Source organism: Barbus barbus (assembly GCF_936440315.1).
Source record: "Barbus barbus genome assembly, chromosome: 5".
Taxonomy (NCBI): Eukaryota; Metazoa; Chordata; class Actinopteri; order Cypriniformes; family Cyprinidae; genus Barbus; species Barbus barbus.
Genome location: NC_136733.1, coordinates 18057378 through 18082103, shown reverse-complemented (window position 1 = coordinate 18082103; position 24726 = coordinate 18057378). Strand labels below are relative to the sequence as shown.

General features: G+C 38.6%; 1 protein-coding gene across 2 annotated transcripts in view; it reads right to left on the bottom strand.

Moving 5' to 3' along the window:
• dnm1b (dynamin 1b) overlaps nucleotides 1-24726 on the bottom strand; it is a gene marked incomplete at its 3' end in the record, with an annotated part of 44407 nt that overhangs the window by 8524 nt on the left and 11157 nt on the right. The window contains exons 5-19 of one of the 2 annotated variants that reach the window (XM_079417924.1): nucleotides 24491-24589; nucleotides 22555-22715; nucleotides 22258-22400; nucleotides 21538-21673; nucleotides 21372-21439; nucleotides 21002-21140; nucleotides 19795-19881; nucleotides 19624-19694; nucleotides 18467-18518; nucleotides 13637-13750; nucleotides 3624-3733; nucleotides 1438-1549; nucleotides 1259-1270; nucleotides 822-995; nucleotides 431-672 (exon numbers count right to left, since the gene is read on the bottom strand). In XM_079417924.1, the coding sequence (XP_079274050.1) occupies nucleotides 431-672; nucleotides 822-995; nucleotides 1259-1270; nucleotides 1438-1549; nucleotides 3624-3733; nucleotides 13637-13750; nucleotides 18467-18518; nucleotides 19624-19694; nucleotides 19795-19881; nucleotides 21002-21140; nucleotides 21372-21439; nucleotides 21538-21673; nucleotides 22258-22400; nucleotides 22555-22715; nucleotides 24491-24589 (1720 nt within the window). The remainder of the gene's footprint in view (nucleotides 1-430; nucleotides 673-821; nucleotides 996-1258; nucleotides 1271-1437; nucleotides 1550-3623; nucleotides 3734-13636; nucleotides 13751-18466; nucleotides 18519-19623; nucleotides 19695-19794; nucleotides 19882-21001; nucleotides 21141-21371; nucleotides 21440-21537; nucleotides 21674-22257; nucleotides 22401-22554; nucleotides 22716-24490; nucleotides 24590-24726) is intronic. The other variant, XM_079417925.1, reaches the window with a different exon arrangement.

The following is a 24726-nucleotide window of genomic DNA, read 5'->3' as shown; positions in this document are numbered from 1 at the left end:
ACATGCTGACTCAGGTCAAAAGTATTTAAAACAGTTATAATTTATTTTGTAGTTTTGATTTCTGCATTATCTATGTGAATATTAAAACTACTTCGATCTTAAAACTACTTTAAACTATAAAAACTTAAACAGGCTTATTAAGACAATAACAAATAATACAGTAACAAACAAATATTACAGACCCCATGAAATCAAAATCTGGGTTTTATGGAAATATCAAGTACAAATGATGGTTTAACTGGGCTAGGATGAAGTAAAGGCAATTGGCTATTCAAAAATTATCTTTGATATATTTCACCTCAATTTCCTGTTTCAGTATGAAATACTAAACAAATGAAAAGCCACATCATTCAAATTCTTAATTAAAATATAAGTGTACACTGAAACTCTTGATAAAATTGCTGATTTAATAAAAATGTTGGCACAGTACCTGCGCCCTGAAGGTCCTCCTTGTACCTGCAGCCAGGAATCATCCACCGGCGGGGGCATGGCAGTGGTGACGGTGCTGGTGCTGATGTCCCCGATGATGTTGAGGGCCTCTTTCAGAGCGTGGTACATGCGCAGCATCTCCTCCCTGTGCTGAGCCTGTTCTGCTGACTCCTCCATCAGAGAGTTTTGGTCTCCACATGAGTACAAGTTAGCCAGCAACTCAGCATGGATGAATTCCTTAGTCTATGGGAAGAGGAAGCAAGGAAGTAGACTAAGAAAAAGTGCCATGCCAGCTGTATTTGCCTGGAACTGCAAGTCTAAGAAACATCCAGTAAGAAACTAACTTACATGATTCTTATTTGATAACAAACATCATGGTAAACACAGCTTACGTTGTTGATCATGAGATGCATGATGGTCTTGGGCATGAGGTCCCGCACAGTCTTGTTGACAATGGCCATGTAGGAATCCACAAGGTTCCTGATGGTCTCCACCTGCCTCTCAAGCTGAGGATCCATGGAGTGCATAAAGCCATCTGAGCCGTTCTCCTCACTAGCATCACTCTGCTGAGGAGCAGCAACACATATTGATATTCACATATTACTAGCACTAATACAATTAGGGACACATTGAGGAACAAAGAGTGGAACACTGAAGCAAATTAAATCCTATCACTAGATCACAGTTTATTTGATCTCCATCCTCAACCAGTGGTGGAGTTTACACCATCATTTTGTTAAATACAACACATAACTGATATTCAGAGAGGAATATGTTTGCATATGACAGATTTGGAAGAGAGAAAAAATAGTCAGAGAAAAAAACTTACCTTCTCTTTATCCTGCAGATGTAGCAAAGAAAGCACAATAAGTTAATTATGTTAGTAAGCTATCAATGTTTGTTAGAATTGCATTGGCGACTGGTTATACATGTGGTAGCTGTTGCAGCACAGTAATGAGTTAATAAGCTAATATGACTGAGAGATGATTAGTGGAAGCATTCACGTACAGTGATGCGCTCCGGGTAAACTCCAGCTCGTAGGAAGGACGCCTTCCAGCTGTCCACCTCCTCCTGAGTGTCACAAGCCAGCTCAAGCTGCCTGTAGTCTTTATACACGTTCCTGAGACAACAGTCCAACAACATGCAATGAGTCATCTTGTGCTTACGAAATAAAAAATCACCAGACAAGTGTCATTTGCGATGTAAATTGTATAAATCAGTATTAAATTATTAAGTATTTTTATTATAAATAATGTTTATTATACATGCACCTAATCAGCATATTACAAGAATTTCTGAAGGATCATAGGACACTGGATTAATGAAGCTGAAAATTCAGCTTTGCCATCATAAGAATGCATTAGATTATAAAATGTATTCAAATAGAAAACAGCTATTTTAAATTGAGTTAACTTAAGAGAATTGTAGCGCTCCAAACAGGAAAAAAGAAATCCTTTTACTGCAGGTGCGTAGAGCCAATGGAATACTTGAAAATGAACAAGAATGTGGCTAGCCGCACACTGAATCCAGCTCAGACTGGAAAAGTCTACAAAAACAAACTTTTTATTTTTATAAATTACATCATGCAAATAGTGCAGAGTGCATGTGAGTTAAAAACAAATGGACATGACGAGCAAGCAGACGTTTCAGCACATTGCTATTGTTTTTAACTCACATGCGCTCTGCACTTTTTGCACAATGCAATTTATAAAATTAAAAAAAAAAACGTTTTTGTAGACTTTCCCAGTCTGCATTGGATTCAGCGTGTGGCTACCCTTATGAAATAAAACTACATGGGAATATACTGCAAAATATAATAAAAGTCGTAAAAGTAAAGTCATGACGTATTGTCAAGTATGGTGACCCGTACTCGAAATTGGTGCTCTGCGTTTAACCCATCCAAGTGCACACACACAGCAGTGAGTAGTGAACAAATGCACACACACCGTGAACACACACCCGGAGCAGTGGGCAGCCATGCTGCAGCGCCCGGGGAGCAGACGTGGTATTGAGGGTGGAGAGAGCGCTGTACATTCCCTCCCCCCACCTACAATCCCTGCCGGCCGGGGACTCGAACCCGCAACCTTTCGATTATGAGTCCGACTCTCTAACCATTAGGCCACGACTTCCCCTGCCATTATTGCAATGCAATATACTGACACTCAAACAATATATTACATAATGCAATATATTACATAATACATTTCCATATATTGGAAACTAGTGCTTATATTTTTCAATATACAGCAATATATACATTGATATGGCTATATACTGTATCAATACATACAAATATATTTAGAAATGAAGACAGATGAATATAATATTCATAATGTTTGAGTCTTTATTGTGTATATATTGCACATAGATGCTCCCATATGAATGTGAATATATGTAAACACATATATACGCACATTCGTGCAATGAGTTAAATCAGATCTCTAGTTCCCAGCATGCTTTGCTTCTGACTATTAAAGGAGAGTAAAAATTTTAAAATTAAGTGTTATGTCTTGTTTTTACTCAATATTAATATAGGGGAGACCTTTTAGTGTTTAATGTTGTATTATTTTGACATGTAAAAGTGTTAGGCTGTGGTTAGGAAGACGATTGGCCAAACACTGTTAAATTATATAAAAAATAATGGCTGTGCAATTTTCAGCACAGTTATAGTCTGTTCACTAAGCACTTCATTATGAGCAGGTGTACTTATGCTATTGTAAACTAGCAATATTTTAAAATATATCTTAAATGATTATTAAATATAAGAAAAATATATGTGTGTATATGTACTGCATGAGTAAATATATGTTCAATATATTTTTACACATGCAGTAACATATCTTATCACATCTACATCTATATATTATAAAGTGTATTACTGAATATAAAATTACATATATTGTTATATATAAGTAAAAATATTGTCACATATTTTTCGATATATGAAAGCGGCAATTCCTTATGTATTATTCAATATTGTTATATATTTACACAATATATTATTCTGTATAATTTCTAATATACCGTTATGTTATTTAATATATTGATCATTCATATATTAGGAAATATGTTTTCTTTGCGTAAGGGTAGCCACCTTCTTGTTCAGTTTATATTCAGATTAATTATGCATTAAGTATATTAATGTATTTCTTTATTTTGGAAAGCTCTACAGTGAGTAAAATATTTTCTCTAACCTTTGTTCGGTGTTAAAGAGAGCAAACACGTGCTTGCTGGACATGAAACTCTTCTCTATATCTCTGAGCTTCAGGTTGTCTAATGGCAGCATGTACTTCTTCTCTTTCTCCTGCAGAGGGCAATAAGCACAATCAAAAAGTTACAGTTTTTTTCAACTGCTTACACACATTTTCAAAACTTTACACACAAATCCAAGAACTGCACACACAAAATGCCTCACATCTCTTGCAAAATGAAGCACTGCATTCAAAATATCACAAACATATATCAAAAGCAAACATTTGCAAACACCTTTGCTATAATATTCATTCCTGTTAGATTTTTGTGTTTTGCAAAAAGTGTTTTATGAAATTGAAAACTGAGTCAAAGGCTGAGAATTAGTGTATGGTTTTGCAGATTTGGTGTGTGGTTCTGGTGTTTGAGTGTCGGGTTTCAGAAATTGTGTGACAAGTTAAGATTTTGTGTGTGAGCAGTTGAAAAATACTGCAATAAAGCAAAGCCACAGAAGACACTACCAGATCAGGGACTGCCTACTGAAGAGTTATATTTGCTGAACCTGTATTTGCTTTAACTATATGGCAAAAGTAGAATACTATACTTAAACTGCTAGCTTAGCACTCTTTTATGATTGCATAAATCTGTATGAAGACATTTAGAAATTTAGAGGAATTGAACAACAGTTAGTGCTTACATGTCGGCCCCATCAGCTATAACACTAAAGGGTTAACAAATACTTGTGATGTGAATATTGATTCCACACTGGAAGCCTGCAATGGCACACTAAGTATCATGATTTATGACTCACACACTTAATCAGCAACACACCAACTGAAGACGGAAATCCTGTAAACTGAATTAAACTCTGCTTTTAAAGATTAAAGTATGGACTTTTCTCATATACCTAAAGGGTACAGAAAAAGGCTGATTTGTCATTCTGATTGATGCTTATCCCTTTTTGAATACAAAAGTGAGAGCATAGAGATGACACAGTGAAGCGTGTAGGAGGAGGAGAGGGAGTGAAGATGAAAACACTTGCATGTTAACAGTGTGAAGCAACCACATATTAGAAGAGTAACCTACATACAAACCACCAGAGGAATGCATTTCAGCATCAACACAAAATGATCTATATATCAGCTATACTTAACAACACTTGATGTCAGTGCTCTATTACAAAGATATGATATACAGTAAATAGAACAAAGTACAAAGTAGCAGCAATATTGTTGTGGCATACAAAAGTGTGATGTGCCTCTTTAATTAACATTTATTTCAATTTAAGTACTGTCTCAATATGGTGTAAAAGCATGAAAACGTAAAGAATATTTTTCATGGATAGTCCATCTTAACTATGTAGCAGCTGCTGTAAATATAGTGTATTGTTATATTGTTTTATAATATATTATATTTATTTGACTCTGATAGGTAATAAAAGACCTAAGGTAATAATCAAACACGTAAATACACAGAGTGAATTGCTTTGGGGTTTTTTTATTGTTCCTTTAAATAGCTTTGTTGTTGTAATTGTAGAAAATGTATCTTTGTCACTTGATACAAATCACTTTCTTTTAAAAAGGAAGCTGTACTGTAGTTTAACTACTTTCAATTATCTGTAACTTTTAGGAAGAAGTTACAGTTTCATCCCATCTCATCCCATTCTTTATCTCTTGTTTCTTCATGCAGTCTTCTCTCAACTATCCACTAAAAAACGAAAAAATCAAAAGAAGGCAGTGCCTCTCTTAGACCAGCATTCATAGTCTATGGTTCAATAATTTACCCTGACATTTATGATCATTTTCACCATATCCAGAAATAACAGATTTTAGAGAGACTCCCAAGTCTTGGGAAACAAAAACGTTGAATCACATGCACAGTCTCATAAAATCACAGAAGATGCTTGTGTATGTAAAATTCAGGAACAGAGCTTATGTATTTGTTTTTTAGTGAAATTAGACATGTTTGGCACATGGGCAACAAACTTTAAATGATAAAGATGACTGTGCCAAGGCTATGATTCTTTTAAAGAGTAAACATTTTGTATTTGTTTTATCATAAATATTATGAATCAAAATAAATCAATTTGGCAAAAAAAAAAAAAATTTCAGTTGTGAAAAGATGTACATTTCAATTGGAACCTCTTGTTTCTTTGATCAAAAATGTAAATACTACAAAAACTGTATATACAAATATAAAACACTTTTATTAACTAAAGTATTTTTGCTGTAATTATGACAAAGCCGCTAGTATTTCCCATTTTCTTATGAACTGGGAGTGTTAATATATAAATTAACCACAATTTATTTTGTGATTCTTGCCATTTCAAGAATTGCATGTTTCCAAAAAAAAGTTTAAATATTTCTCATATTGCATTTTAAACTAGAATATTTTAATATATTAATAATTATTTTAATATATAACACTTTAGAAAAAGGTACTATTAGTTAATGCTAGTTAACGGATAAAGTAATATTAAAGGTGCCATAGAATGAAAAACTGTCTTTACCCTGGCATATTTAAATAATAACAGTTCTGTACATGGAAATGACATACAGTGAGCCTCAAACACCATAGTTTCCTCCTTCATATGTAAATCTCGTGATTAAAAAAGACCACTGAAAAACAGGCGAATCAGAACATAACACCGACTGTGACGCAACATTCGGGATCACTACGCCCCCAACATTTGCATAAACCCGCACTTGTTCTAAGCCGGCAGAACCATCAGAAGCTCTGCAGGTATTGTAAATAAACAAGCGCGGACAACAGCGAAAATAACTAAATAAATGTTATGTTCCAGGCCGTGCAGGGGGTGTGAAGTGCAGGGATGGGTTGGTGTCTGTATTCAGAAAGGCACAGAAAGCAAATAACGTGAGCCACTAAAGGGACATGGTTAGCTCCTTGCTAGCGGTAGCCTGTTACAGTACATAAGATTTCACTCTCAGTAAGGAGAGATGAGGATGATGGCGAATGACTTACAGATCCTGAGCACCACTGACAAGCATCTGATCTTGTGAAATGTGTGGTAAGTACTGTTGCTCCATAATGTAAACATAGTTTGTGTGATCGCGTCTCTTGAAAGTGAAACTATAACGCGACCGATGGATCGTTCAAAAGCAGTTTCAATGCCTCGCATATTAATAACGGCTCCCTGATGCCCGCGTTTTATATACAGTATAATTACCCGACGATATAACTGCGAGAGAAAGTATTTAAATATATATTTTCCTCCCTGTGCTTCCTTCTTGCTGATGAGCCGTACTGTGAAACAGCCAATCAGAGCAGGGCTCAACATTGAGCAGCACTGTGAAACAGCCAATCAGAGCAGAGCTCATTATTATTCATGACCCTGCCAAATAAGCCAATAACAGACCGTTTCATTCTAGGGAGAAATCCTAGGGTTGTAAATGGACATGTAAAATCATTTCTGGAGATTTTTTGCCCAACAGATACAACTTTTTATTTTATTAATGTGTTAGTAAATGTTGCAATTACAGTTTCTCTCGATTGCTAAAACACTATAACCAGGCTTTTGAACTAAAATTTCAAAATCATAATGCCGTTTTTCAAAAAGCACACCCATTTTGCTGAACTATAAACACTATTCCCTGCTTTGACACATGAGTCAGATTTGGTGAACTGTTACTGCAAAACTCTACACACAAATCCCTACATTTCTCAGTGCTTACACCATGTGGTCATTTAGAAAGCACTAGCATTCAATATTGTTCACTCAAGTCAGCACAGTTTGAGCTCAATTAGCACACAATTACCCAAGTGGAAACACTAGGAGTCTAAATTTATCACACACCAATCAGAACCTTCCATGGATAAAGGGCCAAAGTCAGCTCACAGTGTTTCTCAGAGGCTTTGATGCATTCAAGCAACTGATTACTGTATGTACATTTGTCTGTGGTTTCCTACATTATTTGCTAATGTCATGTTGCTCAAAATGTATAGTTCTCTGTGCTATAGACTTACCCCTCAAAACCTCAAGTCATTAGTTCATCCTATAAATCATTACGGTAAATGCAAAATGGTTGATCTAGTTGTCAAACTGTCAAGCATATTTTCTACACATTTCTATTAGACTTTTTATAAATTTGCCATAAATTGTTCAAGTGAATCTTGACTTTCACTAATGAAGAGAATATAGATCAACCAATGACAAACCAGTTCTCTGAAATAGCTCAAAGGTGCATCTCATGAACCTTCAGTTGGAAAGCATATATAGAAAGAGGACAACATAAATTCTTACAAATTCTGATAGTGGACTTTCTAATTTTTATTTTCGCCTTTGTGCACATATTTCTTTTTCTATTCTATTCACAATGACGTTGTAATGTGTTTTTTTGTGTGTTTTTTTTTTGGTCAGACCACTAGTAAAAGTGTAACTGTGAATCATATCCAGTCTTTTTCAATCAATATACCACATACAGTAATGTTTACATTTGTACATTTGAAATAGATATATGGCATACATAAGAAGTGCAGTCTTCTGTATTTCAGCACAGTAACTGTCATCCAAACTGCTGCCATAGTTTACATCAGGTAATACTAACAGAGTGCACTGTTATACTGACAACATGACTAAGCATTTTGCCTTGTTTGTGAACAATGACACAAGGACATCAGGCATGCGAGAGGATTTTTCCCCCGCTGCCTGGCCAGGGCCAGTATAGCCTGTGATGTTGAAGAGGTTCTTTGGCCTGTCCCAGACCAAAGACGGGATACTGGGGCAGAATAATTATTTTTGTTGTTTTCTGTATTGTACTGTACTCTACAGTACATTAAATTGAGGAATAAAACATTTGGGGAGTACCACAATCAACACTTATTACCATTTTTTGTAGTATTGTTTTGAATTTATCTGATCAGTGTGTAAAACTGTGTTGTAGTGTGTGTGTTTTTGACTGTTTGTGTGTCATGTCTGAGAGCAAAGTTTGTTTTTTCAGCAAGATTGAGTTGTTTTGAGAGGATAGCTTCATTTTGACCTGAATATAGGAAGTTTGGGGAATTGAGTTAGAAATTATGGGTTCGTGTTTACTGTTTTGAGAATACGAGGCATAGTTTCAAGAAATGTGTTTAAGCAATCGAGAAAAACTGTAATTAATGTTCAAAAACACACACACTACAACACAATACTACAAATTCAAAACAATACTACAAAAAATGGTAATAAGTGTTGATTGTGGTACTCCCCAAATGTTTTATTCCTCAATTTAATGTACAGTACAATACAGAAAACAACAAAAATAATTATTCTGCCCCAGTATCCCGGCTTTGGTCTGGGACAGGCCAAAGAACCTCTTCAACATCACAGGCTATACTGGCCCTGGCCAGGCAGCGGGGGAAAATCCTCTCGCATGTCTGTTGTCCTTGTGTCATTGTTCACAAACAAGGCAAAATGCTTAGTCATGTTGTCAGTATAACAGTGCACTCTGTTAGTATTACCTGCTGTAAACTATGGCAGCAGTTTGGATGACAGTTACTGTGCTGAAATACAGAAGACTGCACTTCTTATGTATGCCATATATCTATTTCAAATGTACAAATGTAAACATTACTGTATGTGGTATATTGATTGAAAAAGACTGGATATGATTCATAGTTGCACTTTTACTAGTGGTCTGACCAAAAAAACAAAACAAAACAAAAAACACATTACAACGTCATTGTGAAATAGAAAAGAAAAAGAAATATGTGCACAAATGGAAAAATTAAAATTAGAAAGTCCACTATCAGAATTTGTAACTCTTGTGTTGTCCTCTGTCTATACAGTATATGCTTTCCAGTTGAAGGGTGATGAGATGTACCTTTGAGCTATTTCAGAGAACTACATTATGTTTTATCATTGGTTGATCTATATTCTCTTCATTAGTGAAAGTCAAGATTCACTTGAACAATTTATGGCAAATTTATAAAAAGTCTAATAGAAATGTGTAGAACATATGCTTGACAATTTATGACAACTAGATCAATCATTTTCCATTTACCGTAATGATTTATAGGATGAACTAATGACTTGATGTTTTGAGGGGTAAGTCTATTGCACAGAGAACTATACATTTTGAGCAACATGACATTAGCAACTGATAATAACCACAGATAAATGCACATAATCAGATGCATGAATGTACCAAAACAATCGCAACTTGTTCAAAAGAATGAGAAACTTTTTATGATGTGCACAAGTGACTAGATGATGTGGAGGTTGAACAAGTAGTTTTGAAAATGTCATTTATGATCTGAGAAATGGACCAAAGCCACTGAGAAAAACTGTAAGCTGACTTTAGCCCTTTTATCTCCATCGAAGTTTCTGATTGGTGTGTGATAAATTTTGACTCTTAGTGTTTCCACTTGGGTAATTGTGTGCCAACTGGGCTCAAACTGTGCTGACTTGAGTGAACAATATTGAATGCTAGTGCTTTCTAAATGAGCACATAGTGTATAAGCACTGAGAAATGTAGGGATTTGTGTGTAGAGTTTTGCAGTAACAGTTCACCAAATTGGACTCATGTGTCAAAGCAGGGAATAGTGTTTATAGTTTAGGGAAATGGGTGTGCTTTTTGAAAAATGGCGTTATGGTTTTGAAATTTTAGTTCAAAAGCCTGGTTATAGTGTTTTAGCAATCGAGAAAAACTGTAAGATTATTAATTAGTAGTTCACTTTAGCTAATGTAGCGAATGTTAACAAATGGTACCTTATTGTAAAGTATTACTACATTTTATTAATAATAAGATATAAATCCGAATTTCATCTTGCGGCCCCAATGAAAGTTTGTGAGGCCCTCTAGTGAGTCCCAGCACCTTAAACCATTTTTATTCTGTACATTATAATGTTTTGACACCTTAATGGACTTACAATAATTTCCAGAATTTAATATATATATAAAAAAAACAATTTTAAATGGTCAAAACCGAAGAATGTACGAATGTAATCTACAAACAGCCTTCCACTGTAACTGCATTTTTTTGTAACACATTTTTGCTTGTTTTTACAAACTAATGAACAAGTCTAAATTATTGTCTGTGGTAATCGCCAGCAAGCCAAAGATGCTGTCGATAGAACTGGCCTTATCTTGAACCCAGAACATTCCTTTAACAACCTCAGAAATTCAGATCAATTTTCAAACACAGGGCTTCAGAACCGCTGACCGAGCAGACGGTGTCGTCTTGTGACAATAAACTTTCCATCAAAACTGCCAGTTTCAGAGATTAATGTCCACAAAAACCAATGTAAAGGGAGCCCCCGACCCCAAGGACGGATCAAACGACGTGAGGATGATTAATGCCTCTTGTTTATAGGTCACCACCATGTCACCATCTCCACATTTAATAAGAACCTTCCTTCATTTCAGAGGAACGTTCTGCGGTGCCCCTAAATTTCAGCCCTAACTTCCGAAGCACCTCATCTACAGGCGTGTTTTAAAACACGAAAATGCATCTGTGTAATCGTTAGGGGGGTTGTAAGCCAGTATAAAGAGCCCTTTATCCAGTACGAGCAGAGGAAGTGAGGTTCAGAATAAATAGCAGCATGAAGAGAGGTACAGACCACAGGACTACACATCTGGAGATATTACAATTCCATCTCCATGCCAAGAAACTCAGTCAGCAACACCACCCACACCTTCACACACACATAAGCACACACAGATGTCAGAAATACATCTCAAAGCAAATGTTGACTCTGACAAGTCTTCATCAGTACCAGCTTTCCTCGTCTTACTCTTTTGTGACCTCTGACCTCGCACTTCCTGTTTAACGAGAAAAGAAACATAAAATTAAGGCAGGGGGAAAATGGAAAAAAGCTCCACCTCTTTCTCTCCCTCCTTTCAGCTCTTCCAGGAGTCAAAAGTATGCCACGTCGATTCTGAAAAATCCACATTTGAACGTACGAAAGACGCTGTGTGTTACAAACTAAATTTTGTGATGCAAATGCTGCATATCTTATCATTTTGTATATCTGTTTTCAACGACTCTGCTCCTAATCTAAGATGGATTTAATGAGTCGACGGGGGTGAAAGGGCCAGGAAACCCAACACTTCTTGCCACCCACATTCTTCGCCTTCTCGTACCACCATCAAACACTCAGAGGTTTTAAAGGACCCTCCTCTCTTCCTCCTCCCCCACTCACCTACCACTCTTTTGGCATCTCACACACTCGGACGTCCAGCCGAATGGAGCCAGAGAAAAAGAGAGACAGAGACGGAGAAAAAGAAGGATGATGGTTTTCGGAGGACAATCGTAACATCTAATGCCAAATCTGATTGGCACAGATGCACGAACTTTGAGGTATTTCTTGTCCCTTTGAAGAATTTATCATTTGCGTATGGTAGAAACAGGTCTGAAAGTCAAGGAGGGACAATGGGCTGGACAGATAGTTTCACACAGCTAGGCAAACTGAAATGGATATTTGAACTAAAATATATCAATAATAGATGTGATATTACCACAACAGCATTTGAGAGCGAATTCGAAATCAGTGGTCAGTAATAAACATTAACCTTCTCATCTTCTTTTTTCCACACTCACTTCCAAACAACTTCTGGAAAATGGAATATTTGCTTGTGTGAAAGGGTGTGGTGATACTCACAAAAAGTTATGTTCATTAACACAATTTAATATGTGCATGTACATGGTGTACGTTATGATGTTTAATGTTTTGTACACATTCATTCCTTAGTGCTGTTGGACTCATCTCATCTCCCCGCGAAGCGTCATGCCCGCCCCGCTTTCCCAGTGTTCAGACTACCTGTTCAGGGCGTAGAGATTGTACAGTAGTCTGCACATTGGTTAGGCTGTGTGGGGGGTGCACATACATCAACTAGTTCTGTTCATCAACAGTCTTGTCATCATGTCTCTGTACGTCTTCCTATGGAAATGTGCATGCCTTCATGTGCTAAGTAATGTCTGTGTATTTAAGCGTCTTTGGGGAAGTGGATTACACAGCGAATTTAGTTAAATCTGACAAAAATTTCCCTGGAGACATTTAGAAACATGTATCTTTCTATATATCTATATACATATCTATATATATATATATACATATATAGTACATGTGTGTCTTTCATTCTAAATAATAAAAGTAATAAATATTTTATTTATTTAAGAGTAAACGTAGAAAGAAAGAAAGAAAGAAAGAAAGAAAGAAAGAAAGAAAGAAAGAAAGAAAGAAAGAAAGAAAGAAAGAAAGAAAGAAAGAAAGAAAGAATGTACTTGATGGAAAGTGAAATGATGATTTGATGATGGAAAATAAAAGTCTTTTCTCTGTATATAATTGTCATTGTTTGGACTCTTATTTCATCCACTTGGACCACAAGGAAATAGTTTTGGCATAAGCAGGACATAACTGTGGTTTTTAAAAATGAGGAGATTAAATGAAAAACAATTATATACAAAATGGATTTTTTGTTTCTAAACAGTAAATCATTTTGGACCAGGAACTCCTTTGTTTTAAAAGGATTTTCTCTGCATGCTTAAACTAACTAGAGCGAGGGCTTTTGGGAAGTGTTGGACCAAAATCTGGTATGTATGGTAATGAAAACCATATGCCACCTTCCCAACCCCCCAGAGCAGCCCTCCCACCAGCTTCGGTCTGCTTCTCCTCATGCCTCCAGTCTGGGCTGACAGTGGGGGTAGGGCGGGGGTCACGACGGTACCGTAACACCTGTGCTTGATCAGACCGTCAAGATGGCAAAATGCCTGGCCATTACGGAAATAAGAAACAGAACTAATGCGCTCATTTATACTGTATGACCTCATTCGTCTCAATTCTCTTTTCTTGGATCCAGTGTTGCGGTGCATTTACAGCATGGGTTACTGGTAGGATAAGATGCTTTCATTGTGAAATAAGACTAAATATAGCCTTACTTCTGGTGGAAATAATACTAAAATACAGAGCCCAGAGTATATGAAAAGAAAACAAGGCCCCTCCAGAGCGACCGGCCCTGTAGAGATTATACTGTGAGTTGCTTCTGATAAAAGCATTGCAAGAAGAAACGGAGGGCACTCACCTCATCATCTTTGTACCAGGACAGATTCTCAGCAGTCAGGACAAACCAGTATTCCTTCGCTCCTCCTTTCATGATGCCAATATTATTGATGGTCAGCCAACCCTTTCTGATCACCTAGACAAAGGCAAACAAATGGGATGTAGAGGATAATGTACTGTTAGACTTTGTTATACTTATCAAATATATCAATAAATGGACAAGAAATCAATAATAAAGATACGAGAGACATGAACTTGTACTTCTATGTAGGAAGTCAGTTGGACCAATTGTGCAGCTTAGCGGTCATACAAAAATATCTGAATGCAGAATGCTGTCATTGACCAATCAGAATCAAGTGTTCCACAACCCATTGTAATAAATTTGAAAATGATGTGTCTGCGATTGTGGGATTTCACAGAAGAACAAATAAAAAGATCATTGCAAATATAGTAGGGTCGTTAGTCAAAAACCTACTATGAAGTTAAAAAAACTTGGGAAGAGTAAGATCTTTTAAAATAAATTAATATATTTATTCAGAATTGATCTCAATCAAAATTATATCAAACAAATACTGTTCTTTTCAAGGAATCATGAAAAAAAAATGTATCATGATTTCCACAAAATAAGTAGTCTTCTTTTTACCCGAAGTAACCTAGAGTGCATTCAAGGTGTACTATATGTTACAACTCTGCCCGGGAGCACGAAGACACGGAGACCAGGAGACGAGGAATTCACAAACACGAGAATCTTTAATCCAACTAGGAGCATGGGAGGCACAGGAAACACATCACGGACAGGGATGACAATTCAACGACCGACAAAACTAACTGAAAGGACTGGGGCTTATAAACACAGGATAACGAGGGACCTAAGGAGACACACCTGGGATCAAATTAACAATTAACATGAGGGAGAAACTGGGTCACAGAACACATGGGGAGCAAAACACAACAAAAACAGGTCCAAGATCCTGACATATCGCCCCCCTCCCGGAAGGTGCGTCCTCGCACCATAGAAACATCCAAAGGGGAGGGGCGGGTGGGAACTTGGGAGGCGGTTCAGGAGGAGGACGGATACCCGGGAGGGGGCCGGCAGACAGAGGCCAAGGCGGTGACGAAGGAGGGAGGAGCCAGGGAAGAGACAGGAGGGACCCGGAGCAGGAGGCGCTCAGCTGGACCCAGACCACAGCCGTGAAAATGGCCCAAGGTGGAGCCGACGGAGGGAGGAGCCATGGAGGAGGGATGGCCGCCGACTCCAGGGGGCCGACCAACGGCGGCGGAGCAGGTGGTAGAGGAGCCCGAGGCGGAGACGGAGAGCCAACGAGCCAGGGTGATGCCGAGGATCCGGGGGGACAGGGTGGAGCCGAGGGCTCTGGTGACCGAGGTGGAGGCGGAGACCTGGAGATCCGCGGCGGAGCCGGAGCGACTGAGGACCAAGGTGGAGCTGGAGGGAGGAAGGAGCCCAACGGAGCCGGTGGGACGGAGCGACGAGGCGCAGCCAGAGGAGAGGAGTCCAGAGGCGAAGGCGGGTCGACGCCCGACCAAGGCGGAGCCGGAGGGACGAGGGAGCCCGGTGGAGCTGGTGGATCGAGGAGTGACGGTGGAGGCGAGGGAGCTAGGAGCCGAGGTGGAGCCACTGGGTCTACGGACCGAGGCAGAGTCCGGGCCTCGGAGGCTGAGGTAAGGGATACTCCAGCCCCGGCAACGCTGGAGGATGGCAGACCCACGGGGCTCGCACCGTACCGATAGAGGGCTGAGGGCGAGCGGGGGGGCTGCCAGACGACAGCGGTGGAGGAGGCAGGAGTGGGTGGGAGGGTGGGGATCTTCGAGGAGCAGGCACTGGAGGGCACGTGCGTGGAGCCGGCACTGGAGGGCACGTGCGTGGAGCCGGCACTGGAGGGCACGTGCGTGGAGCCGGCACTGGAGGGCGCTCGGGAAGCGCGGACACTTGGGGGCGCTCTTACAGCGCGGGGCTGGACGGGACCAGCGGGAACTCAGGAGGGCTGGACGGGACCAGCGGGAACTCAGGAGGGCTGGACGGGACCAGCGGGAACTCAGGAGGGCTGGACGGGACCAGCGGGAACTCAGGAGGGCTGGACGGGACCAGCGGGAACTCAGGAGGGCACGTGCGTGGAGCCGGCACGTGGGGGCGCTCGGGAAGCGCGGACACTTGGGGGCGCTCTTGCAGCGCGGGGCTGGACGGAACCAGCGGGAACTCAGGAGGGCTGGACGGAACCAGCGGGGACTCAGGAGGGCTGGACGGAACCAGCGGGGACTCAGGAGGGCTGGACGGAACCAGCGGGACTTCAGGACGGCTGGGCGGAACCAGCGGGACTTCAGGACGGCTGGGCGGAACCAGCGGGACTTCAGGACGGCTGGGCGGAACCAGCGGGACTTCAGGACGGCTGGGCGGAACCAGCGGGACTTCAGGACGGCTGGGCGGAACCAGCGGGACTTCAGGACGGCTGGGCGGAACCAGCGGGAACTCAGGAGGGCTGGAGGGAGCCGGCACGGGAAAGTCGGACGCCCCCTCTCTGTCCAGCAGTCCCAGATTTCTCCTCAGCTCACCCTCAGCCGCGGTGCAGGGGGCGGAGCTCCACTCCGCGCTCACACCGTCCACGGCTTGCTCCCTCGTGATGAACACTGACGCCGGCTCTCGCACCTGGTCTGACGGGTTGGGCTCTACTTCCGGGACGATCATCCGCTCAGTCGCTCGGCTTTGCGCTGGCTCGCAGATCGCGGCGGGAAATGGCTCTCCGTCATCGGTGGGCTCGGGCTGGTGCTCCGCACCGTGGGGAGATGGTGGGCTGGGCTCTGGGTCTGGAGTGGTTCTGGCGAGATCATCCTCTGAGGAGACTGTGAGAGGCGATCCGTTTCTCACCAGAATCCACTCCACAAAAGCGGCGAAATCCTCTCGAGGACCATCTTCGGACGACAGCGCTCTGCACGCGGTGTTCAGGCTTCCATAATAGAAAGAGCAGAGCACGTCGTCCGGGTAGCTGGTGGCGTTAGCTAACATGAGGAACAGTCTTGTATGGTCCTCGAGAGATCGGTCCCCCTGCTCCAGCAGGAGGAGGAGGAATTCGGGCCAGACATAGGGATCCATGGGTCACAACGGAAAGAAAAACACTGGGTAAGACGGAAAACAAAACGGAAGGTAAAAGTAGAGGTATCTGTTTTAGGTCGGTCGTTCTGTTACAACTCTGCCCGGGAGCACGAAGACACGGAGACCAGGAGACGAGGAATTCACAAACACGAGAATCTTTAATCCAACTAGGAGCATGGGAGGCACAGGAAACACATCACGGACAGGGATGACAATTCAACGACCGACAAAACTAACTGAAAGGACTGGGGCTTATAAACACAGGATAACGAGGGACCTAAGGAGACACACCTGGGATCAAATTAACAATTAACATGAGGGAGAAACTGGGTCACAGAACACATGGGGAGCAAAACACAACAAAAACAGGTCCAAGATCCTGACACTATATTTGCTTAGTACATTTGTTCTCTGAGAAAAAACCCCATGAACGTCACGTCTCTAGCAGGTGAGCTACAGCTCTCAGGAGTGCAATGGCTCTCCACTGGAAACCTTATTTAGTTGCACAGCAGCCTCTCCAGTGCAGTGGCATGGTGCAAAAGCACTCAACTTTATCGGAAAAGGTCAGGATTCATTAATGAACATAAAAAGCTATTTGTGTTTTTGTTTTAAACAAATACACCATAATTCGGACCATAATAATCAACATGTATTGCTATTTTTCAAATCCATTTTATATTAAAAGGCTAATGTGCACTGGCAGACACAAAAACACACAATCGCACACACAAACACACCAAAGAGGTCGCAGTCAATGCACACTTACCATTATCTCATCCTGAGGCGTGTTGGTATAGCAACAGTAGCAAAGCAAAGACAGGGTTTAAGATAGGTAATTATAAACTGGAAAAGGCAGCAGTGAGAATAGACAAGATGTACAGAATACAAAAGTAGCAGAAAGATGCTAAGATAGTTCAGTAACTAGTTCATAGCCCTAACACAAGACATACAAAAAAACTAAATAGAACATGCTGTAAGATAATTTATGATGAATAACAACAGATATATACATACACACCCATACATGTATATATTTAAGAAAAATATGTTACGTTTATATATTAAACCTATTTATATATAAATAATATGAATATAAATATATACATGTAAATATTTTCAAAATATATACTGTATGTGTGTGTATTTATATATACATAATAAATATAGAGTACACACAGATATATTATGTAAATAAAAACTTTTATTTTGGATGCGATTAATCACAACTAATCGTTGGACAGCACTAATTTATTTTATAAATGTAATATTTTTTTTCTGCTTTGCATAGTTTTAAATGCTAAACAAAAAATGGGGCTTCTCTCTTTTTACAAGATGATTTGATTTTGACAGAAACCTGTCTATCATACATTTCTTCACATTTTGGATGTAGCCATCCTTGGTATACTAGAGGATAAATGTATCAGATATAACTGCATGGTCAATATAGATGTTATTTAATAACTGATTAGGTATTCTCTAATTCAGTTGCTTCTTTCTTCATGTTTGCCAATGGCTAATGAAGCATTTTTTTCAACCAAGCTCTTCCTAATTATTTCTTTCTTTTAAAGAGCATTTTACAAAACAACACCCACCACTGTTCTCAATAATTAAAATCTCATAAAATGACAGAGACTGAGTGACGCAGTGTCCAATTATAAACCTGCGCCTGCTGTTCCTACATAAGTAATGTTTGAGTGAGGCAGCAAACATCTGTCCAGGCTGATGTTCATTCTGGCTTGTGCTTACCTGATTGCCAGCAGCCTTCTTCTTATTCATCTGACTGCTTCTCTGCTGGGCACTGAAGTAATAAACAGAAAAAAACAAAAAAGAAATATCTATAAAGAGCACAAAACGATTGGAACTTATGGATATCTAATAGCCACAAGACATAAGATACTGATGTCACCATCTGACTTCTTAACAAGACCATCTAAGGGCTGGAATACACTACAGATTTTTAAAAAACTAAACATTATGCACTTGCCAACTTTGGTCATCATGCACTAAATGACTGAGAATCACACACTATGGCTTTTAAGCCATTCCCAACACAATAAACTCACACAAAAACTTGACTCACTTCTAAGAGATGAATGATAAATAAAAACTAAAATCGGCTCAAATTATCAAACATTTCTAACATCATCCGATCGGATGGAATCAGTCTAAAGCTAAAAAACTGGAGTTTGTGTCCATCAAACACTGGCCGATTTTCTTTGAACGTGGTCAGCTCTGACTGCTGACTGACTCTGGCTGATTTGACTTTGACTCTCAAATTGTCCAGACTGCAAATCCAGGCAAATACCTGTACAAGAGTAGTGTAGTGTATTCCAACCTTTAGTTAACTACCTTCACCAGTTAAATTACAAAAGCTGGAAAACAGAATGGCATATGCTGGTCCACATACTAGACTATCACCAAACTCACGATAGGACAAACCAGCCTGGCTAGGCTTCATTCAATAGTGGTGATCAGATTCAATAATAAATTCCATGGATTTGATTCTGCCAAAGGATTTATAAAGGTCGAAACTGATTAGAATATTAACTAAAATGTATGTCGAACAGACACTTTTAAACTGCAAAATTACTGTACAGTCACATTTAGGATGTCTATATGAATCAGTCTGTAGGTCTACTGTGCATACGTATCTAGGGATCACAGAGGACACTGTCTCCTACTTTCATCACTGTGCCTTTGAAAAAGGCTCTCAGCCTTAGCTCATTTAATGATGGTTCTTTAGTCTTCTGAATTGCTATTCATAAAGCATTCAGTGAATGACATGTTCAGTATTAGTTTCTATGAACCTGATGATCTCCTCACAGTTATGTTGGAGTGTTCTAGCTGTTTGCGTTTTTAAGTGTTAAACAATAATGCTAGTAAATGGTTAACAATGTTCTTACTTTGCAAAACCGATGAAATCCTCATGATTGGTGTTCATGTATGCTAACTCGATGTCAATTAGCAACATGACCTAACGGCAGGAAAAGAATACACGTCACAACTTATTTTTCAGTAGAATCTCTAGCTTGGTTTTACCACATGAGTTTGTACATGTGAGGGTTAGCAGGTACCTGATTCTTGGTGCGACTCTCTCGATCTCGAATGTGCTGGGTGACAATCCTCTCCATTTCCTCTCTAAGCATGGGGTACTGAGCCAGCTGTCCCCAAAAAAACCCCCCAAAAAACATACTGGATCAACTACAACGGCTGAGACAATAAGCAGGGCTTATTGTTCAAACAAATCTTATTACTGCAGACGAATGGACAAGGGATCTCAGTGATTATCAGTTCATGAATGGAGCTCATGGAAAAACATGCCTGAATGATATTCACCCCCAATTAAAATAATTAATTCTTATATGCACAAGACAATGAAGCCTAATGTAAAAGTAATTGTTAAAAATTTTAATTTAATTTAATTTAATTTGTTAAAATAATCATTTAATCGCTGGAAAATAGTTTTGCATTACTTAGCTGAAAATTAACCAAATCCCCCATCCCCATTCTCATTACTACAGTGTATCTCGATGTTTTATTTATTTTTTATAAATTAAATGTATTCTGGGATTTTACTATTTAAACTATGTATATTTTTGAGAACTTTTTGTGTGAATCAAAATAATGCCAAAATTAAAAAAAAAAAATTTTTTAATTAATTAAATTTAATTATTTTCTTAAATTAATTATTAAAAAAAAAAAAAGAATTATTCAGGGGTTAAATATGACCTGTACATGTTCTTGACACAGGCTAAAATTCAGGATATATTTATGGAAAATTGAAACATGAATTTGGTGTCAGTAAGATTATTTAATGTTTTTGAAAGAAGTCGCTTAACCAAGGCTGCATTTATTTGATCAGAAATAAAGTGAAACACTAATAATGTGATTACAATTTAAAACCACAATTTAACCTTTTTTCCCAACTTGCATACATTTTAAAATGTAATATAATCCTGTGATGGCAAAGCTCCAGTCTTCGGTGTCATATGATCCTTCAGAAATCATTCTAATATGCTGATTTGGTTCTCAAGAAACATTTCTTATTATTATTACTGTCAAAAAAAGTTGTGCTGCTGAATACTTTTGTGGAAAACGGTATATCCAAAATTCTTTGATGAATAGAAAGTTCTAAAGAACAGCATTTATTAAAAATAGATGTATTTTGTGACATTCTGATCAAAATAATATTTTCTTTCAGAATAGAAGAATAAATTTAAAAATAAATCTACTGACCCCAAACCTTTGAATTGTAGTGTATGTGAAGCTGTGGAGTTTTACCTTCTTGGTGCACTGCCTGACTGTATTGACCAGCTCAGTGATGACAAGGTCCACACATTTCTGACATGGCTCTTTGATCTTTGCAATCAGCCGTTTGACTATAGTCTCGAAGGCCATGTCTGGAGTAAACAGACCGGTTCTGACAAGTGAAAGGGATGAACAGAGCAGTCAGAGATCTAAATCATGTGCTTTACAGTTGTTTGTCATTGCAATTCATATTTCATGACATGGTTCTCATAGTACAGTACTTTAAATCTAGCACGCAGTAGCTCAGCATGTCACAGTAACATCAAAGCGAGTTTGATCTCAGAGTAGGGGAGCTGTTGAATGTGTGTGACTGTGTGTGTTTGAGGTAGAGGCAGATGCACACCTGATACCGTGGATGTTCTTGATGGCGTAACTGATCTCCTTACGCAGCTCTTTCTCATCAAACTCCATCTAGTCATCATTTACAGACAAAGAAACCCCTACTTGATCAAATTTGAGAGGATATACTTTAATTTTGCTCTTAGAGTACAACAGTATGATGAAATCACCTTAACCAGCTCGAAGGGGAAGCGCTCATGAAAGATGCGATTGATCCTCGCACCTCCAGACAGCTCCACTGTGTCCACCTGATCTCCCGAACCCTCAATGCACTTCTCAAAATCCACCGCAAACTGCTGCACCATCCTTTAAACCAGAGAACAGTGTTTTATGTGCAATCACAGATACATACTGTACCTTCACACAGAAAAACACACACACACACATATAATGATAAACTACTGTTCACAAGTTTGGGGTCAGTAAGATTTTTTATGTTTTTGAAAGAAGCCTCTTATTCTCAGAAATATTATGAAATAGAGTATTATTACAATATTATTATCATTTAAAATAACAGTTTGCTAAGGCTCTAGCCCACCGTGACCCTGCAAAGGGTTTTTAATATACTTTAAAATGCAATTTATTCCTCTGAAGGCAATTCTGAATTTTGCTCATTTTCAGGGTTGAAGAATTCTTTTAGAATTTTTTTCAGGATTCTTTGATGAAAAGAACATAATTTATTTTAAATAGAATTCTTTTGTAACATCATAAATGTCTTAAGTGTCACTGTGATCTATTTAATGAATCCTTGCTGAATAAAAAAAATAATTATTTATTTTGACACCACCAACAACAAATCTTTAAAAACCTGACTCCAAACTTTTGAACGGTAGTTTACAGTATGTGCATGGGCTGTAAATGTTCAAATGTGCAATACATTTCAGACTCACTGTAGCAGAGCCTTGGTCTTGCGAGAAGGATCGTCGGGGCGGAAGTGCTTGTACTCCTCCACCTCTTTCTCAATGGACAGTAGCTGGCTCTGAAGTTTGTTCCTCAGTCCTGGCAGAGTGTCTCGGATGTGGTTAGTTAATTGCTAAATGAGAACAGAAACCCTTGGTTACTAGTCAAAATCTCACTTACTCAGATTTATAAATCTGAGAGATAACATTCTTTATCAAAATGGCAGTGGGGTATATAAAAAACATGCAGAAAAACAATTGCATGAGTGACTCTCGCTGTCATTCAACCTGGTTAAGAATTTTCTGCAGGTACGGAGTCCCCATGCGATCGGCCAGGTGTCGGTAGGCTGGATGGGTGAGAAAGAACTTCCTCTCCGCTGCTATTGCAGCAGTGATGTCCTTCTTGCCATCAATGTCCTTCTGACTGCGGTTCACAACCCCAATGTAGCCTACAGTGAGCATTCAGTTTGATATTGTTACAGGCAATCAGCATGACCAAATGTAGTACACTGGACATAGTCAACAAATAACTTAGAACCCATTATCTTTCAGAAAATGTAGAACTATAGCTGTTAAATTACTTTCACAAGGTGAACTATAAGCTATTACATGTAAAGTTATGAGGAAATAAATGGGACCATGTATTAGAAACTGCATTAGGAGAGTAAATGGTGAAATTAAGTGTAATTTTATGTTTTTCAGTGAAGAGAAAGGGGTATTTAATATTCATTTATGATGGAGTTCGGTTATTATGGATGGTTACATGATGATGAGCATGATGTGTGTTGTGTCAGCTAATAAGCAATAACAGCATTAATGCCAGTACTGAGACCAATTTATTCCTACCTGCTCATCTGATGTTGCATATAGTAACAATAAATGTAATTGTCTTTAGCATGCAATTGCTTGTTATCGTCTAAAATAATAGCATAACTTGAATCCAGCAAGTCATTTGTTTAAAAGAACTTGTGTTAGTCTTGTTGTATAGAAATGTCTTCCTTAATTTAAATACGTTCATTGAATAAACTAGTCTAATTTGAAAAGGAAGTGTGTTATCTAGTAATGAACCAGGTAAAAAGAATATTCTATGTGACAAGTAATCAATAATATTATAATATTCTCTGCTGGTGGAATGACTTGCCCAACTCAATCCAAGCAGCTGAGTCTTTAAGAAATATCTAAAGACAAATCTCTTCCATCTACACTTGACCCTCTACACTAGCACTTTCTATTCTGTTTACATGTTTTCTATTACTTATTATAAAAAACTTGACCCACTAACACTTGTATTTTCTATTCTATCTACTTTTTTATTGTTATTATATTTAAAAAAAAACCTTGCTAAGTGTACTGCATTAGATTAATCGGGATTGTCACAGCACTTGTATATTGTTTCTCTTTTGTTGGTTTGATGGCTTCTTTTGTCCTCATTTGTAAACTGCTTTGGATGAAAGCAGCTGCTAAAATGCACAAGCAGACTTAGACTTAATAGTGCATCAAAGGCTTCAAAAGCACAAATGTCCTCTACAGAATATTTCTCCCTGAAGTCTGTTGCAGGTATAATAGACTTTTTTTGCTCTCCTGGATCTTTTGGAGTGTTTTTATGTCTGAGTGCCCTTATAGACAAATAAATATATAAATAAATGCGTAACCTCCTTATACATTTTTTTCCCTGACCTATATTTTGCTTTCAAGAGACCAGACACATATTTATTTAATATTCAGTGGTGAATAAATCTGATTTATCATCAGTAATCAGAATTGGTCAAACTGTCCCCCCAAATATTTGATATGCTTGATGCTGCTCTGCTGTACTTCATTACACACGAAGCTGTATGTTATTAGGATGGTGCATGGTAAGCTTTAAGTAGTTACACATTAAATATTTATCAACGATTTTATAACAGAAATGTTAAATGATTGACAGTAACACCCAACATTACTACTTTTGTCAAATTTTGCCCTTTTAAATGTAAAATAAATCATTTGTGTGATTCAAGTAATTCACTTTGTAATTGAATGTGACAAGGCAAGGCAAGGCAAGGCAAGTTTATTTATATAGCACATTTCATACACAATGGTAATTCAAAGTGCTTTACATAAAAGGAAGTAAAATAATCATAAAAAAAATAATCACAACAATAAAAACAGGGAAATTGAAAATTTTTCAAATGATTTAGAAATTGATAAGAAACATTAACCGAGTCATTTTCATTGACTTTACCTCTACGTAAAGGAAGAAGCTTGTTCTCCAGAATGTCACGTCCATCGGTTCCTTCATCCATTAGATCCAATTTAGTGATCACACCTATAGTTCTCATACCTACTCAAACACACACACACATCGATGCATGATCAAATACAATTTTTCAATGAGAAGAGCTTTAGTAATATCACATAATTATGCCTGCAAGTATGCAAATATTTTAGAACATGTTTTTAGTCATTGCTGGATGATAA